This window comes from Megalopta genalis, chromosome 6 (assembly GCF_051020955.1).
Source record: "Megalopta genalis isolate 19385.01 chromosome 6, iyMegGena1_principal, whole genome shotgun sequence".
NCBI lineage: Eukaryota > Metazoa > Arthropoda > Insecta > Hymenoptera > Halictidae > Megalopta > Megalopta genalis.
Window position 1 is genome coordinate 10,540,947 of NC_135018.1, and position 18,721 is coordinate 10,559,667.

The 18,721-nt window shown below is 42.9% G+C and overlaps 1 protein-coding gene across 2 annotated transcripts in view; it reads left to right on the forward strand.

Annotated features, from left to right (window-relative positions):
* The window catches only part of LOC117227629 (uncharacterized), a 54,900-nt gene that overhangs the window by 32,055 nt on the left and 4,124 nt on the right, over nt 1–18,721 (forward strand). Inside the window, exons 10-18 of one of the 2 annotated variants that reach the window (XM_076523321.1) lie at nt 201–5,982; nt 6,074–6,484; nt 14,567–14,718; nt 15,746–15,933; nt 16,893–16,922; nt 17,481–17,583; nt 17,679–17,840; nt 17,939–18,171; nt 18,316–18,527. In XM_076523321.1, the coding sequence (XP_076379436.1) occupies nt 201–5,982; nt 6,074–6,484; nt 14,567–14,718; nt 15,746–15,933; nt 16,893–16,922; nt 17,481–17,583; nt 17,679–17,840; nt 17,939–18,171; nt 18,316–18,527 (7,273 nt within the window). The remainder of the gene's footprint in view (nt 1–200; nt 5,983–6,073; nt 6,485–14,566; nt 14,719–15,745; nt 15,934–16,892; nt 16,923–17,480; nt 17,584–17,678; nt 17,841–17,938; nt 18,172–18,315; nt 18,528–18,721) is intronic. The other variant, XM_076523322.1, reaches the window with a different exon arrangement.

An 18,721-nucleotide genomic window follows, 5' to 3' on the forward strand; every position in this document is an offset into this window, starting at 1 on the left:
AATTTTAGCTCGGAATCTTCAATTTCGTGAATCACGTAAAGGGTTAACTCCTTGTACAACCCTATTAACCCCTCATAAATGCGATCCGAATGTAGAAGCAGCTGGGTTCTACAGCGTCTAGACATTGTCACGATTCGCAATCGTTTATACGTCTAAGACCGAATCGCACGTGGCTCCAACCCTTCTCTGTCCCTCGGTAGGCCTGCGGAGGTTCGCGAGGTGCGAACGTGCTTCCGGTGCCGGTCCCGATACCCGTTCCAGTTCCGTATCCGGTCCCGGTCCCAGCTGCCCTCTGGACCGGAGACTTTGCGGTCGCCGCATCCTCCATGATCAGTCGTGGTGGCAGCGACGCGGAGCCAGGAACCCTAAGGTTGAGAGGGGACCCAGCAGCGCCATGGTTCGCCTGGCATCCCCGTTTCAATCAACCCCTACACGGAACCAGGCTTGACCCACGACTAACGAGTGCTTTCGATCCGGCAACTTGCACCTTCAGACCCGAACAGTTGCTGACGCCGCGGCTGTACGGATCGTCGTCCATTCCTACGACCGCCGAGTCTCTTCAGCAACGACTGTGCAATCTGCAGCTCGACCAAGACGAGAAAGATAACGCGGCTGCTGGGACCAAGCCCGTGGATAGTTTGCAAAATCCTGGGAACGAATTGAAAGGAAAAGAGCAGTCCGCGGGGAAGATTCGGGGGAAGCGATGCCAGGCGAGCGCCGAGAAGTGTCAACAGGACGATGAGCAATCGAGCAAAGCGAAAGAATACGAGGAGGACTCCCAACAGGACACGGAAAGCGTCTCCTTCGAAGATAGAAGGGAGCAAAGGATGTTCCAGCATGACGATTCTGGCAGCTCGTCCGGTAGATCCTCCGCGGACAGCAGCGACCTGGACGACGACTCGTCTTCGCACAGGTTCTCAAAGGTGTTCGTAGTGAACGACGACTCACTGACCAGCGATAACGACATCGAAGACAACGAGGACGAGGACACAGACTCCTCCGAGTCCGCGGAACATGGTGTCACTTTGAAGAGAGTGACCGCCTTGCCAGAGGAGGAACCGGTTGTCCTCCAATACGTCAGGTTCTTCAGCGAAGATTCGAACTTCGACGGTTCGAATGAAAGGAAATTCGAAAGCAGCAGCGAAGAAAATTCCGGGAATAGATCGGACGCGAAGAAGGCAATCTTGCGAACCAAAAAGGGGATGATACCCGTGGAGAAGGAGAGCCGTACCAAGGAGTGCAACAACAAAAAGGCAGCCGTCTTACTGCATCATCGCGCGTTGCCCGAGGAAATGTACATCGCGAGCGACAACGACTGTTCGGAGAGTCACATCGAGCTGAAATCGGTGAAGACGTTGGATCCAGACAGCATCGAATCGACGGATATCAGCGAGAACATCGTGGTGCAAGATGGTGCCGAAAATTCGGAAATGGACCAGCTCTCGGATTCGGAGAACCAGTTCGAACGTTCATCGAGTATCTGCGACTCGAACATTATTCCCGACTCTTTGGAGACCCCGTTATCCGAAAACCATCCCGAAACCCTGAACTGTCTCCCCCGAATATCGGAGAACATTTACTTTGATCGACCGAGTGAAAACGGCCAAACTGTCGTCGATAATGTGGCGATACTGTCGTCGATGGCCATTATCGACGAGTCCGTCGGTAACGTGGGCCGCGGCACATTCACCGATGGCAACCCGAAGATCCCGGTAACCACGAGCTCAGGGTCAGAGAGCTACACGAGTAACGATACCAACGCAACTGGTAGCGAGGTCAGCAGCGACGAACTGCACGAGTACGAAGTGACGCCAGTGAGCGTCATCCGCGATGACAGTCCCCCGGCCTCGGATCGATCGAATCCGCGATTGGACGTCGCGAACGGTTTCAAAACCGCCGGCACCGAACCAACCCTCAAAGCCTCGAGACGATCGATATGGGGAGGTCAGCATGAGAAGAGGATCGTCGAAAAATCCGCGAGCAATCCGGCGAACTTCGCGGCCGCCGATTCAACGGAGGACGAGTCCGTTGCGTCGGTCGATGTCCAAAATGGTACCGGAGATAATGATCTAGCAGGGTTTCAGCGCCGAATCGAACTGGCCACAGCGGGTTGCGATGTGGCAGACATGACCATCAACCGAATCGGGGCGGTGCTGAGGTGCGGGGATGGCGTGGGCGCAGCAGGCGGCGCGCATGACGGCAGCTCGCACACGGTGAGAGGTGAACGTTCCGCGGATGGGCAGGTGGTACGGGACGCCGGCGGAGGTTGCGAAGGTGGTAGAGGTACGGATGGCGGTGCCGCGGAGGGGATATTGACGCTGTTTCGTTCAGTCGAGCGACACCCGTCTGCTCGTAAGGAGGTTGAACCGTTTGTTGCTGGTACCGAGGTCGAGGATCCCGCCGCAGCCCGCGACGCGGTGAGAGGTGAGCGTTCTTCCACCGTTGACCAGACGGCGGTAGGGGGCGCCGGCGGAGGTTGGGAAGGTGGTAACGGGACCAACGGTGGTTCGCTCGTGATACGAGGTGAGAGTTCCGACGACGGCCAAGTGGTAGGGGATGCTGTCGGTGGTTGGGAAGGTAGCGACGGTAGGGATGGTAGCTCGCGCACGGCGAGAAGTGAGAGTTCCACCGTCGGGCAGGTGGTAGGAGAGGTCGACGGAGATTCGGAGGCTGGTGGCAGCACCGACAACACCGCCGCGGAGGGGATACCGGCACATTTTTGCTCAGTTGAGCGACGCCCGTCTGTTCGGAAGGAGAATGGATTCCCTGGTGTTGCTGCGGCGAAGGATCCCGTGGTCAGAGACTCGCAACAGCGCTTTCCCTCCGCGGTTCACGGTGACAGTGTCGGGACGAACGGCAGCGGCGGCAACCGGTACCGAAGCCTCGTGATGATCACCCAGGAGGCCTCGTACCAGCCGGTCAGCGTGATCACGTCGGACACCACGACCTTGTTACAGCCGGACGAGGTCAGGACGGCCGGCCAGGGTCTGGCTGGATACTTCCAGTTGGCGCTGGAGGCTGTCAACGAGCAGCCTCACCGCAAGAATGGCCAGGGTCCCAGGCGCCCGTTGATGGTGAAACGTTTAGCTGCCGCGACGACCAGCGGTCACGCGGAGCTGGATGTGGACAGCGGGCTCAGCGTCGGTAGTGTCAGTGAAAGCGATGACGTGTCGGTGAAAAACGTCGGAAAAATAGCCGGCAGGCTCGAGGGCAACGAGGAAAGCGTGCCGCGGGAGCGGCCGGCGAACGAGCACCGAGAGAATGCGCGGCCACGTGCCTTTTCGCAATCCAGCGACGAGAATTCGGCCGGTGGTGGGGTCGTCATCTTAGAGGACGGTCTGGCCGACGATGATTCCTGGGTGGAGGAGGTGTCGCACGACGAAGACGAGCCCGGGGCCACCACGGCGACGGAGGAGAGCTCCGAGGACGAGGCGAACAACCTTGGAGATCGAGAAGAAGAACTCAGAGGCTACCACAGGCAGGCAATCGATTTCACCTTGCATACCATCGTCGAAGAATCCTGCGAAGAGAGCGAGACAGAACCCAGCTTGGCGACCGGAAGTCCGTCGAAGAAGCAGAGACCGCCGTCGGCCTCGGAACTGGAAAAGTATTTCTTCTTTGGCCTCGGCGGAGATGGCAACAACTCGAGCATGGGCTCCCGAGAGGTGGACAGTTTGTCGGAGACGTCTTCCATCTATTCCGAAGGTTTGGAGTCCTTGGGACAGGACGAGACTGCCAGTACCGGGCAGGGTCAAGAGAGGTCGGCGTCCGGGGATGGATTCCTTAATTCCTCGAGGCTGGAGAAGTACTTCTTGTCAGAGTTTCTTGGTTTCGATCAAGATAGACGCGACTCGGACGGATCCGTTGGCAGCGATTCAGAGGGCAGACCCAGTCCGGAAGCGCAAAGGCGGAAGAAACTAGTCCGTGCCAGAGGCACTGGTAGGTCCCACAGTTCCTCTTTAGACAATCTGCTGGCGCTCGCGCAGAGCTCGCAGAACCTGAGCTCGCAGAACTCCCTGCAAGATCTGAGTCTCAGCCAGGATGCACAGGAGAGCCAGTCGGAGGGTTCGTCGACCGAGACGGACGGCGCGGACGACGGACAGACGGCAGCTTTTGGTACGGATGGCCAGTTCGATACGGTGAAACGGAAGAAGAAGAAGCCGAGGAACATGGGCACGCAGAGCCCACGTGTGCCGGATGACAGAAACAAAACACCGGAGCCTAGCAGAGAGATGGTTGTAGTCGGCGAAGTGGTATTGGAGAACGAGGCCGAAGCGATCCATTCGGAGGACTCCGAGCGAGCGAAGACCCCACAGCCGGAAAACATGTTGTCCTCTTCGTCTTTGCCAACGACAGCCCCCAACGCTACAGGCGTGTGCGGATCGTTGTTGGACTCGTCGAGGACCATCCAAATGAGTTCAGGGGATTCGTCGAGCTACAATCAAAGATCCAAACAGCAGTCGAGGGACTCGGGCTTCGTCGGTAGCTGCGACGACCTTTTGCAGCACCAGAAACTACCTGACGACGGCCAGACGAACGTCGAGGCGAACCAAGAGTCGAAAGATGGGAACAAGGAGAAGAGAGACAACGATGGGAATCAAGCGTCCGCCGAAAGAAGTTCGGCAGCTGAGGCGAGCGTCGGGGGCAAGGTGGACCATCTTCTAAGTCATAATACGTTGCCCCACCTGCCGAACGCCTCTTTGTCGCGCAAGGACAGCTTCAACAACTGGTCCAGCGACGAGGAGACGAACCTAATGATGTCGAAGATGCGGCAGTTCTTCAAGACCATGGTCGCCAATTCGAACAGCCCGAATACAAATGCTGCGAACTCGAGTGGTGCTTCGCCGGCACCCAGCCCTCGACTGTCCGGTTACTCGAAAGCCAGACTGTGTTCCTCGCAGACCAGAACGAAACCGCCACAGTTGGTGTACTTTGAGAACGAGCTGACCAGGCTAATGAAAACGGTGCCGGGGATTCGGGATGACCAGGTGCGGGAGATCGTCGAGTACCTAAGCTCCGAGGACACCTGGTCCGATTCGTACGACAGTTCCGATTACACCAGTTCGGATTTGGAAGGGGCAGCTGGCGGCCGTCGATCCGCATTGCAGGAACAGATCTCTCAGAGCTGCCAGCAGATCATCAGCAAATTCGACACGACATCGAACAACAACCTTTTGGACAAAGAGAAGGACGATAAGGCGTCGGTGATCGCGATGCAGCCTCATTACCTTGGCCGCGACACCGCATTCGTTTACCAGAAATTGGTCCAAAGCTTCACGAAGATGGCTGGCGACGGAGTCAGCTCCGACGCCAATTCTACACCCCACAGCAGTCCACCGTTAATTGCCAAGGTGATGCATCATATAGGCAGCCGACTGGTAGCACTGATGCACGAGGTTTCCGAGGGCGGTCCAGCCGTTCAACATCACTCCACCACGTGGAGGAGGTATTCCCAACACCATCGAACCCCGTCCTCAGCGTCTACCACCGAGGATGACGATTCCACATCGGATTCCACCAACGCACCCCCTTCGACGCATCTACAACTTCCCAGGTCCAAGTCCCATGATCCGCTACTGTTGATCAACAACCATCCGGTAGCATCTACGGGCCAAGAAGGCGAGGAGAGAGAAGCCAGCGATTACGAGAGGTTCTCCTGGCGTGGCAGCTTCGAGTCAGCGTTGATGGCCGCTGATTCTAGGACGAAGCTCAGCTTACTGGCTTGTTCCGGAGACGTCAGCGTTGGCACCAGCCCTAGCGCCAATGCCCTGGCTATGGCAGCTAAACGTCGTAGCGCAGGAGATCTGCTGTTTAATCCGAAAAGCTTCTCTAGAGAACAGTTGGACAGAGTTCGAAGCTGCGGTTCGATTGGCGGGGGGACTGCTGGTGCCGCCAGCGGGTGCGGTGGATCTGTGGAGGAGAGGATCTGGAGCAACAGGAGACGATCTTCTGTTCCTGATGCTAACACCAGGGCGGAGTCTGGTGAGCTAATAGGTTCACCCGATAGATCGTCGCTGTCCTCGTCTTCTTTATTATTCGATACATTTTGCTGACAAATATTCTGCATTCGCAGGTACATCTGCTGGCGACGAGGATACCGAAGACGAACTTGAGTACAATGGTGAATCCCGGGCAACCACGTTACCTCGTGGCATGCAGTCAGCGATCACGGCTGCAACAAACTCTCTGCCACGTCTGCCAGCCTCTACAGCTCCTGCTGGCCTAGCTGCAGTCGCATCACAAGCTTCCTCCAACATGCACAAGGCTCACAGCGTGTACTACTTCCTGCCACAGCACTCCGGTGTTAAGTCGGCCAGGTACAGGCCGCCTGGGTTCGCCAGGAACAGTAACGTAGCTGGCGCAATTGGCGGTCCGAAACGAGCTGTCAGCGCTCCCGGCCTACAGATCTCGGGGTCGCAGTCCTCTGTAGGGAAACGGGACAACTCCAGGTCCAGGAGACAACAAGCTATGTCCCTCACCTCTGGTAAGTCGATTCAGTGTTCTTGTTATTAAGTATTGAGAAACGACTCTTCGTTATTGATTCTGATAGCCTCATTCTTACCGCGTATTTTAACCCTTATTGCCAATGGCCAAAAATTTTACGACGTTTAGCAGGGTTGTAACAGTTGTCGAACATGTAGTTCCGCCTAACATGTAAATCAACTTATGATCATTCAAGAGTTTACAAATTTTATAATATATTATGCATGTGTTGGCATAAGGAGTAAATAAAATTTCGAGCGAAGACTTCGCAGCACGTTTAGTATATATCTTGTTGAAGGCGTTTTACAATCTGGCATTTCTGTTTTTAGACGTACATAATAAATGCTTGTAGACAACTAGCGAATCATTATGCGATTCTCGTTTCTTAACATGGAGTCGCCTTAGCAATTAAGAGAGCCACCGACGAGAAAAGTGTAGTGAAAATCTCTGCCGCGTAAAGCTGGTACATATTCTGATTTTATTAGGCTCTGAAGCAGCAATAATTGCCGAGTAGGAGCGGTTTATTGCAACCAGCATTTTATAATCATGTTATCTATAACTGTGAATTGAGTGAAGCTGATCTTTCATAAGAAGTTCTTGTTTCTTAAGCTGCAAATAAACTGCGGATTTTACGTATTTGTGGCAAAAGCGCAAAACAGTAAGAAATCGAAAGAATTTAAAAACACTATATTGTTAGTGTCTAAAAGGCAATTGTACAAAACACTGTATAAAATCATGAACAATTCTTCACCGAACGTGATTGGCAAACGCACAAAGTGTTTAATTACGAGATCATATAAATATCACAAACTGACAATTACATGAAAAAAAAAAATAATTCCGATAAGCAAACACACGTTACGTCAAAGAAGATAATTTGTATAAGCCCCGGGTCGTTAAAATGAAATAACTCATGCTGTAGATAAAAGGTCAAGTGCAGACTTTATCAATGATTTAACTAAATCTCGAACAAGTTTAGTTTCGCGAAAACCAGAAGGCCTAAAACCTATTGACAACTGCTCGAAAGAATTATTTTTCAGGGGTTAAGCGGTATTTTCACTGGATTTTTCTGGTCGGGTCGGAAAATATTCTCTTTTTAAATCACGCGAATGTCATCCTCGCGATTACTGTCTCGTACAGTCAGGGAGCATTAATTGAGTCTTCTGTACGCATTCGCCGAACACTACGCCGGTTTATCGATTTTCCTGCGCAGGAAACAGCGGAGAAGGTCGGTGAAGGGTGGGGGCGAAGAAAGAAGGGAAATCTCGTTTGTAATAAAGCGGTTACACCTGTTACACTCTAGTGAACGCTTTAAGGTGGTCATTAACAAACCGCGTTCTACTTGCTGGCGTAGCCGTAGCTAATTTCGTATATTGCCGACAACGCTCTATGAGAATCACTTTTAAGCGGTTATCGCACGTTCGAAGATTCAAGAGGGGTGACCCAACATTGCGAATTATTCAGAGATACGCGTAAATCCGAATAAATTTTATTCGAGTAACGTAACGGAACGTGTTTCCAATATCCTAGAGAAAGTGCTGTCGCAGAACTCTAATTTATTTTTGTCGCACGTTCAACGGTTCAAGAACGGTGATCTAACATTGCGAATTTTTCGGAGAAACGAGTAAATCCACATGAATGACATAACGAAACGTGTTTTCTGTATTCTAGAGACAGTATTGCTGCAGAATCTAAAAATACGCACTGTAGGATAGGGAAGCTTGTTACTGTGGGGTGATCAATTGATGTGCCTTTGGTTCGTTTTCGGACATAATTGACTGTATATTTATCGAAGAAGACATAGTAAATTTTTTTATTTAAAAATAAACAAAATAAAAGAACAAGAAAATTTAATATGTCTTCTTCGATAAATATAAATATGACCGAGAAGAAAGAAAAGGTACAGCAATTGATCAATCCACAGTAACCGACACCACTACCCTATATCGGATATAAAAATTATCTTCGCAAAAATAAACTGAAATTTGAATAAGTATATAGAGTACCTATTTCAACTAAAACATAAACTTTTATTACATCGAACTGTAATATAACTGTTAACTATATATATATAACAGTTAACAAAGTTTCTTTAATTGCACCGACACATTTGCTGAACCTGTGTTTAAAACATTAGGTATCACGCAACCAGCTTAATTATAGTATAAGCTATGTGCCTGATGAAGAAAGTGAAATAGTTAAAAAAAACATAAATGCAAATCAGATACATTTTAATGCCTCCTTAGACGGCGATACTTTTATACTAAGTGTTAAAATAAAAGCCGAGATTAAATGAAACGTGTAACTTCAATAGATTAGGACTATTTCGAAACTGTACTGTATGAGATTTTGTGTTTTATTAATCTTTCAAATTGTTCACGATCGACAAATGCATAACGACTCGCATTGCAACGATATGCATCGCCAGCATTGAATAAGAAATTATGATTTCTACTAATGAAAAACAGTGGCTTTGCTTTCTCCTTAATGAACTAGAACATGATCCAATGGTTCAGCAGCAACATTAAGTAATTGCATAAACGAAAAACTATATTATTGGCCTAACTCTTACGTATGAATATATTATTTAATAACAATACTGAATACCGAATATTACGTTCTAATATACGAGTTACTATGAACAGAAATACATTATTTTACTCACTATGTATTACGCTATGAATATGTGTGAACCCATAATTAAACAATAACAATTTCTTTTATTCACTTATATTTTTCTTTTAACTCCAATCCATTTTGCTGTCATAAATTGCATTACAAAATTATTTCTTGACATAGTAGATGCATTCTTTAGGGAATGTTAAATATTTAATAGGTGATATTTTCAATATCCAACGACCGTAACGAGTATTAATCTTGAATAAAAAATTGGCGACGAGTATTGGCGAGAAATATTAAATCGGTTACTTCAATAGTAAGCTGCCTTGCAGTTTCTTTTTCATGCCACTGTTCAAAGAGCAGGAATTTACCGTAGCGCAGTTATTAAAGCCTCACTTCAGTTCGACAACCCTACGCAATGCATTATTCATATCAAAAATACGCTACCTACAAACGCAATTATTTCCCATTCTACTGCTCGCTGTAACATACACTGTCAATTAGTCTAATGTCATGTAAATTATTGCGGGGATAGGCGTGGACTCACGATCGGACGACACTTCCCGCCCCCGCTGTTATCTAATAATTAGTTGCGGATTTTAATTAATTCAATGTGTGTACACATAACAGTGTATCAGTCGGAATAATGAAGAAGTTGAAGAAAGTTTCGCCAGCCTCTCGTTTTCATTTTCGTTTCTACTTTAATTACGCAATTGATAATTTTCGTTTGAACCATTTACGCTTCAATGTGTGAATAAAAATAAATTATTATTCATAGAAAGCTTTTATCTACCATGTACAGAAACAACTAATAGACTGCGAATCTTTATATAATTGTGGTGTGTAATTAATTTAAAAATGCAAGAACTTGTATATTCGCAATATACTTGATACGTTCGTGTCTCTTTTACCGCAAGGATTTTAAAATCCAGTTGGATTTAAGAATTGAGTTTATAACTCAGTTTTTATGAGCAAATATTGAAACATGGAAATTTGCATAAAAATTCGCAGTCTAGTAATAAATTATTAATGGTTGGTAACGGACGTAACCGATATATTCAAAACTCTTAATGCATTCTGAAAAATTAATGTGATCGAAACCAGTTCGTAAATAAGTGTTTCGCGGCTTGCATTATTCGAATCTTTCATGTGAATCGACCTAATACGCTGTAACAGAAACAAGCATTGTGACTGGCGAAAATTGTTAGACTCCACGTTTGAATAGTTTTCTATATTGTATGCTGATATGATTTGTCTCGTTCTTTCCCTGAGAACGATTCGAGATCTAATATTAATACATGTATGTTACGACGGAATATCACTTTCCTTTATACGTACCGGTATTTATTTATAACTTTATTTTTCGCTCATGTAAGAAATAATAAAAAAAGAAATAATAAAAAAAATAAGGTAAAAAATAATAGAGAAATAGAAATAAATATTGTTAAAACAAAATAGCTGACAGAATAGATCCTCGAATAAATTACGTTTTCATATTAACGATGCAAATGAAATTGTTATTCGTTAGATCACTGACGGAACAGTGATCTAAAATAATAAGGTAAACTCAAAATGATTGATTTACTCCTCTCACGCGACATAAAGAAACGAACTTGCTTTCACGATGAAAGTGATAAAGTAATAAAGGTGTTAAAAATAAATTTTTAGGATCTGTCGTAAAAGAGCTTTTAGTATGATTACTGTTAAAATTTGCTCTTTTACCGTATTTCGATTTCAATAGCACACGATCTTAATCGAGTTACGAAAGGCATCTTTCTCTTTGGAAGTTCCTACAACCGATCACCTTGACATACATTCGCTCACTCTTGCTCATAGAAATTGCACTTTAAGCATAAATACAATACTGGAATCTTCTGTAATTGTTCAAACGATTACGCGGCTCAGTATATCCTCGTAAAAAAAAAACACATTTTTCATCTCTATATTTCGTTGCATTCGAACAAATTCCGTTAGCCACATTATCTCCGCCATCTATCATGCAGAGCTTTCAAAATTGTTATGTTTTCTATTAGGTTCTTAAAATAGTCCAATTTCTTTGAATGTCTTCGTTCGGTGATTTTTGAAGTTTCAAACGAAGCTTAATACATAAGATAAAAAAGACTTCCCAGGTGAAAAGAGCAACTCGAGCTGGTGGAACTAAAAACCGGTAGAAAGAAGTTTCGCAATGTTATGTCGAATCGAATACTGTGTTCCGTTACGGATGACGCATTAATGAGTCAAATGACTATCTCCTCGAGAAACTGAGCCGTGTGCATAGGCTGCAGTTCAGATCGCGATCGCGATTGTTAGTTGCGTGCACGATACTATGCAATAAACTAATAATAATATCAACACGATTCTTTACTTTACGTAGTAGGCAAATATTTCAGTTGTCTCTGCGCTAAATACAAGTTTCCAATATAACTGTTCGCGTTAAATAGAAATTATCGACGAAAACGTTGCTTCCTAGACGCAAATCTTCACTGAAACAGCAGTTACAATATCAATGGAGACATTAATTAAATTGCGCATGATTCTTATTATTAATAAGTATAGTTGAATAATCGTCGATAAAAATCTGAAAGAAATTTACATAGGAAAAATTTAGTTAATCAGCGAGCGTTTCGAAATGGGAGAAACATTTGATCGATTGCTACGTTACGGGAAAAATAAAATTCTTCGTAGATACCAATCTACTCTGGATTATGAGAATGTAAAACGAACATTCCGACAGATAAAAACCAATCTTTCTGTATCAGCGAATAAACAACTGACTCCGATTAATGGTGGACCAAAAATTGAATGTAAATCAAAAGCATCGCCGACGGATATTTCCAATGAAAAAATATTAACAAAAAGAAATGTGTCACCAAGTAAGTTCTATTCATAGCTGCAATATCATCCCGTATCGCAGTTCCGCAGCTGCAGAATCTTGAACACGAAAGTCCTCCCACAATGAGCACCGGATGACAGAAGGTCAATCAAAATCAACTTTATCGTAACCCTCATTCCACTTGACAGATTATCAGAAACTTGCATGGAACAAACGAGCTCGTCAGTATAAAGAACGTTCTTTCTGGGTTCGCATACTTTCGGCAGCGTCCGCATGTTCTTCGACTAGTGAACGTAAAATCTGCGACAGATTCCATATCCGATCAATCACAAGTAGACCGCGGAAGTGTCACCAATAACTATCGTTTTATACATTGGATCTTCGTGCAGAATAAAAACTTTTCATGTCAACTGTGGGAAACGGTAGATAAAATGTACTTCTTTCGCTAAGTTTAGACTGATATAACAACGTTCTTAAATTCATCCGAAGTTTGCAGTTTTATTTTACACACGTTTTTATTTATTTTGTTCTTAATTCTACGATGTCTGCGATGTAGATATGTTGTTCTCCACCTATTCAAATTCTTCGGAAGAATTCTTCAAATCTCTGTTATAATTCGCATAAAGATCCGTGGCTTGACTCAAACAGTTACTGTGTGAAACAGGAACTGTGATTAAAATACGTTATCAAAGTGGATCGTGAACGTCGCAGCATAATTATTCTACGTTCCGGCAATAATTTAAACTGACTTTTATTCGATCGAATATACGTGTCGAAGGATTCGAACGATTTAAACACAATTGCTGTGCATAATAATATTACGATTGACAATGTGACTCGGAGAGAATAGGTACGCCATGAAGAAAATGCCAGGGCACTTTACCATGAGATGGTTACCTAGTTGTTGCCTCTCTTGCTACCCACTGCATCGCACTCGCGAGTTCCAGAACGTCGCTTTCTCGAGGGAGAAGATCGCTGATCCTGAAGAGAAGGAACAGATAGAGTTGCACAGAACAAGGTCCGACGACTCGTTAACGAAGAACGAAGTTCTAACGAAGTCAGACACGAGTTTCGATATCGCGGATCAGTTGAAATTTGCAGACTCGAGGAAACTCAAGGAAAACATACTCTCCTCCATCGACTACGACCCTAAAGAGCGGAGAACCTCGTCGAGACTCGTGCCGGTTGACTCGGTGAATTCTAAAGCGAGACGAGGAAGTAATGGCGATTGGAGGCAGGCATCCGAAGGAAATCAGAAATCCCCATCGCTCGAAGAGATCTTCCCGAAGTGTAAGATGAAAAAGATGAAGCAACATTCGTGGCCTTCTCCGCTTACGGACGTATTCCCCAAGCGCTCGATCAGGAAATCGAGAGGAGCCGGCTCGATGAACTATTGTGGAAACAGAACAAGTTGGTTGAACTTTGTCTTCACGATTAAACTTCCCCATGAGATTTTTCTACGTGAAACTATGCTGGCAGATTTGGTGCGTTTCGTCCCGTTGCGATTTTCGGGTGGTTTATAACTCCTGAAACAATTTTAACCCCATGTCATAGTGTCCAGTCAGACAGACGATGAGGATTTGAAGATGCTCCGTGAAATTTGAATGTTGTTCATTTGTGATTAATATCTAAACATTGAAGTAGATTCACTCACAGAAGAAATACGAACTTTTTTAATAACCAATTGAGATATAGATATATAGCATATAATAAGAATGTAAAAAGTAACTATACATAAACGAATGTACCGAATTGAAGACTAATGCTTAAAAATAAAAATACAACATGTAGCGTGACTTATAAACAAAAATATGACAATTAGTTTCGTCAGAAAGCAATCATTCTGGATGTGTAGATGATCGCAAAGCAAAGAATTAAGAAGTCAAGAACGTGAATATTAGTATTCAATCATTTATGCTTTTTTCAGGTGCAAAATCGTTTCTTCAATATTGAAACTGTGGCTAGGCCAAAAAATAGTACAGATTCGTAGCATTATTAATGAAACGAAAACATGAATGGGAGATCCGAAAGACAGTAACAGTAAAATTAATTTAGTTTGTTGTTTGGGAAAAAATTACGATTCTACATTTAGTTAGACTTGTATTTACTTTTTCATTCCGAATGTGTCTCGGACTTATCTATTGGGGCGCACTGGTCTGATTTTAGTCTAGCCTGGTTTTCTTATCAAGTGTGTGTGTGTGTGTGTGTGTGTGTGTGTGTGTGTGTGTGTGTGTGTGTGTGGCTATCAGGTGTAGACTTAAAATATTGAAATTTTCAGTTTTAGCTTGTTAACTTATCCATTTTCAATTCCGAATTTGTACAAAGACCTGGTATGAGACTGAATTAGTATGATACAAATTTAATTCCCAATATTGACTACACTAAAGAGAAATGAAGTCTTCCCTGCTTAGCAGGTTAATCCAAAATCTAAGCTTGAAAGAAAGCAGATCCAATTAGCTACCTGCCAGATGCAATTTAAGTCTAAAAATAATTGATATGCAAAAACATAAACATTTTATGAGATTATAATTAACGAAGAAGAACGCTATCTTAAGGAACCGTCTATTAAAATTAATATGATTACAGAAATGATCGAGGACTAACTCGGAATATTTAATTACGTTACTATAGATGATGGTAGCAGCTTGTCGGAAGCATGCAGCACACCCATCATCGGCGCAGGATCTAGAACAGGCTCAAATCCAGTGATGGACGTAGATGACATGGATCAGGGATTGCATTCAGGTCATCTTGCTACCCGAGGGTCCTTATCTAGTCTTGGGGTATGTACAATCAATTAAATCATATACTAAAGTAGATATCATCTGTCCGATTTAAGATCTAATCGAAATAACAATAAAATAAAGCCTCCATTTCGCATATTTGCATAGAAGAGATATTCTAGCAAAAACTGTTGATGACTCTTATAAGCACATGTGTTATACAACACGATAAATAAAACATAACTCGATGATAGCGAAATGATGATTTACGTTTTCGCTAAAGAATCTGTCGCTTAAAAGTTTTATTTCTAATTTTCCAAACCAGGGAAACATTACTTCTCGAGGAATTTGTTCTTAGAACTGCATCGGTAAAATTAAAGTGGTATTTTAGTATGTTATTGCGAGAGGTTCAAACTATTGTTCATTATTTATTTAGACATGAAATAAATACTCGGTAGGAAATAAAAGACAATGCAGAACAATCGCACGGAACATGGACACTGCTGCATAAAATAATCGGTGTGCGTACGCGATTTATTAGACGCTCGGTAACGGGACAAGTGTATTGCGTAAAAACTTTCACGGTCACGTACATTGTTGTACGTGGGCGTGCATTTTGAGAACAAATTTGCGTGTCAGAAAAGACAATCGCTCTTTTTAGTCGTACCGGAGTTCACTGTGCCATTACGTATACCAACAAATGAACAGACTCGCTACCGTGAGTCATCTATGAATTTTTTAAATAATGCCATTGGAGCACCAGATCACAGCTCCGAGATAAGCGTCTATCTCTCGCATGACCCGCCATTGCCAGTGTTTAAACCAACTTGACTCAGGACTGTTGTTATTGATGGATTTTCAAAGTACAGAGAGGCTTGTAAGTGCCAATGACACAAGAACGTAGCCTGAAATTGCAATTTTGTTAACTGTTGGTTTTCATGTTGTATTTTTTCGTATAGAGTCCACCATTTAAAATTTACTTCGTCTGCTTTTGGAAGCTGCGTGCATACAAATGTTCTTAGAATACGTAGAATTTAATATTTCTAGTTTAATATTCTTGTTTAAAATTTCTTTATTTATTTGTCAGGCACGCTCGGATTCAATGGCGTCGGTTTACAGCGGTGCTGGAGAAGGCCGGTGCTGTCGCTCAGTAGCTGTCACCGGGGAAGTCGAATTCGCGTTGCAATATGATTACAAACACCTAACGTTTGAGGTGCATGTAACAAAATGCAAGAATCTTGCTCCCGTTGATGTGAAACGCAAACGATCCGATCCGTAAGTAAACTGACAACTTATTTCAACACGTTGCCTCCCCGTACGGCGAAATAGTTTCTATTTCGGACTAAGATGCGCATGTCTTCCTCTTACAATGAAAAATATCAACTTCTTTTCCCATTTCCAATAATGGGATGTGGTGTACATGGAAATATTTTCATTGAGTATATTTTCCAGTAAACAATAACTTCGAAAATATTATGAATTCTGACTAAAGATTTTACAGAAATATTTCTGAAGAGTAGAACTACAGGGTTCTGCAAAAAGAACGATATTTTTTCATAAACGAAAAGAAAAATTTCGCTCTTAACATCCTATTAGAATATTAAGTGTTCAGAATGTACAAAAAAAAATCTGCATATACACTCTTCGTTTGTTTGTCTTTTGCAGTAATACATAATTCTTATCGTTAAGTTATTACTGGTTAATAAATGTTCATGCAAATTTGTACTTTCACAGGTAAATTCCGAAAATTTCGTTTGGAAATAATAGAATTACTGTGTTATTCTCTTTTTGAAATTTTTAACAATTTTTACTCACAATCGAAGTGTGCGTATGGTTTCTATGAAGTTATGTTAGTAAATTAATATTAGACGTAGAATACATTTTGTTACGCAAAAAACAATCACAGTTTGGAAAATCAGTAATCGTACTGTTATGCAGTTCGTTATAATCTGTATTTCGGAAGGAAACACCTGAAGCAGGCTGCAACTTATTTTTAATATTGTTCTTTAACAAAGAATTCCATAATAATCATTTTGAAACGAAATTCGTTCAAAATTTTCATAACGTTTTTTTTTTTAAAAAAAGATCAGTGACTGATTGAAATAAGAACAAACTGATGAAAAGTACTGCGCAACTACAGAGGAAAAGAAAAAGAAACCTTCGGAATACAAACTATAACATATCATTGGTCTGTGTCTTTCAAATTACTAATTATCTTGTCACTCTATAAATAGTTACTGCCAATTTATAGGAGCAATCTACACGTTAGTACACTTTTTTCTTGAAGGTACAGTGCGGAACAAATACTGTAGTACATTCTGTATATGTAAATGTTTTTAAAAAATGCATGAGCATAGCCAAATATATTTAACAATTATTTAAGAGTTTAGAGCGTATAAAAATCTTTAAAAATCGTTTAATAGTAATTATTATAGTCATTTTCATTTTATGTAGAACTTTTAATTTCACTGAGTTTATATACCAAAATTAGAATCTGCATGATGACCCATAGTCGGCCAAGATAGAATATTATGTACTCTTTCTATTTCTACATTCTTCAACATTAGCAAAATCCAAATGAATTTTTACAATATTACTATATAAAAACCCAAAATAAAATAGAAATGAAAAAAGTGAGACGAACTATACAATAAACAAAAGTAACTATTATAAAAATATTTTAATTACTTCAAAATAGTTTAAGCACATGAATGACAACATTTTTGTATCTATGGTTCTAAATCATCCCACTGTATCATTCAATAATAATCGTTATCCAAACCCGTTCACGAGTGACAATGAGAACCGAGCTTTTTCATCAGGTATGTGAAAGTCTATCTATTGCCGGACAAATCGAAAAGCGGCAAGCGGAAGACCAAAGTGAAAAAGCACACATTGAATCCGGAATTCAACGAAACACTAAAGGTAAACTTGTAGTCGATATTCATTTACCTGTCGTTTCAAGTAAATTGTAATATCGTTTAAAGTACATTGCAACTAATATCACAATAACATTTCAGTTCCATATGAGTCTGAGCGGTCTGGAGACCAGGACACTATGGCTGACAGTTTGGCATTCGGACATGTTTGGACGCAACGATTTCCTTGGAGAAGTGCGAATGCCCTTGGAGAATAAAATCTTCGACGATCCTACCCCGAAGTGGTACCCGCTTCAAGAGAGAGTAAGTCCTTCATCATCTTAATAAGCATTAATTCGGATAACTCTATTCCCCGTGCATTGCTAAAGTGCATCAAATTCAAATATTAAATTGAATTTTAGACGGAACCATTCGACGATCCTATCGCGTACAAAGGTGAGGTGATCGTCGGTCTGAAATTTGTGCCACCGGATCCCACGCAACAGGATCGTGAACGAGAAATCGGATCAGATCGAACTGCTTCGAAGTGGAAGAAAAATTGGAGCCGAGGAGCGTTGCACGTACTCGTGAAAGAAGCGAGAAACCTGCAAACTAGAGGAAAGAATTCTGGCACGTGTGATCCATTTTGTAAAAGGTATTTAGTTCTTCAATTCAACACATTTTCTTAACATTATACTACGCAAGAAAATTCTTGACAATGGATAATGAAAGTAATAATGGTTCTCTAAATGTTCTTAATTTAATTCTTTTTCTACAAATTGATTATCACTTTTTTCAGTTACTTACTACCTGACAAGGGTCGTTCAGGAAAACAAAAGACTGGAGTGGTTCGCAGATCTGGTGGTTCACCAGTATGGGGTCACACTTTTATTTATAAAGACGTGAGTCTACAGGAACTGGCAGAACGAGGCCTGGAATTGACAGTCTGGGATCACGATCGTATCGCTAGCAATGAATTTTTGGGCGGAGTACGATTTAATCTAGGAACAGGTACGAAATTTAACAATCAAAGGTATTTCAGGACCATTAGTAATTGAGTCACCCTATATTGCATTTTGAACAATGTTTCAAATATCAGTAAAAGTAATTAACTTAATGTATAACAATCTACAAAATCAATCATTTTAATAAAGAAAATTATTTGTTACCAAATAATTGTTACTGAAAATGTTTAAATGATGTAA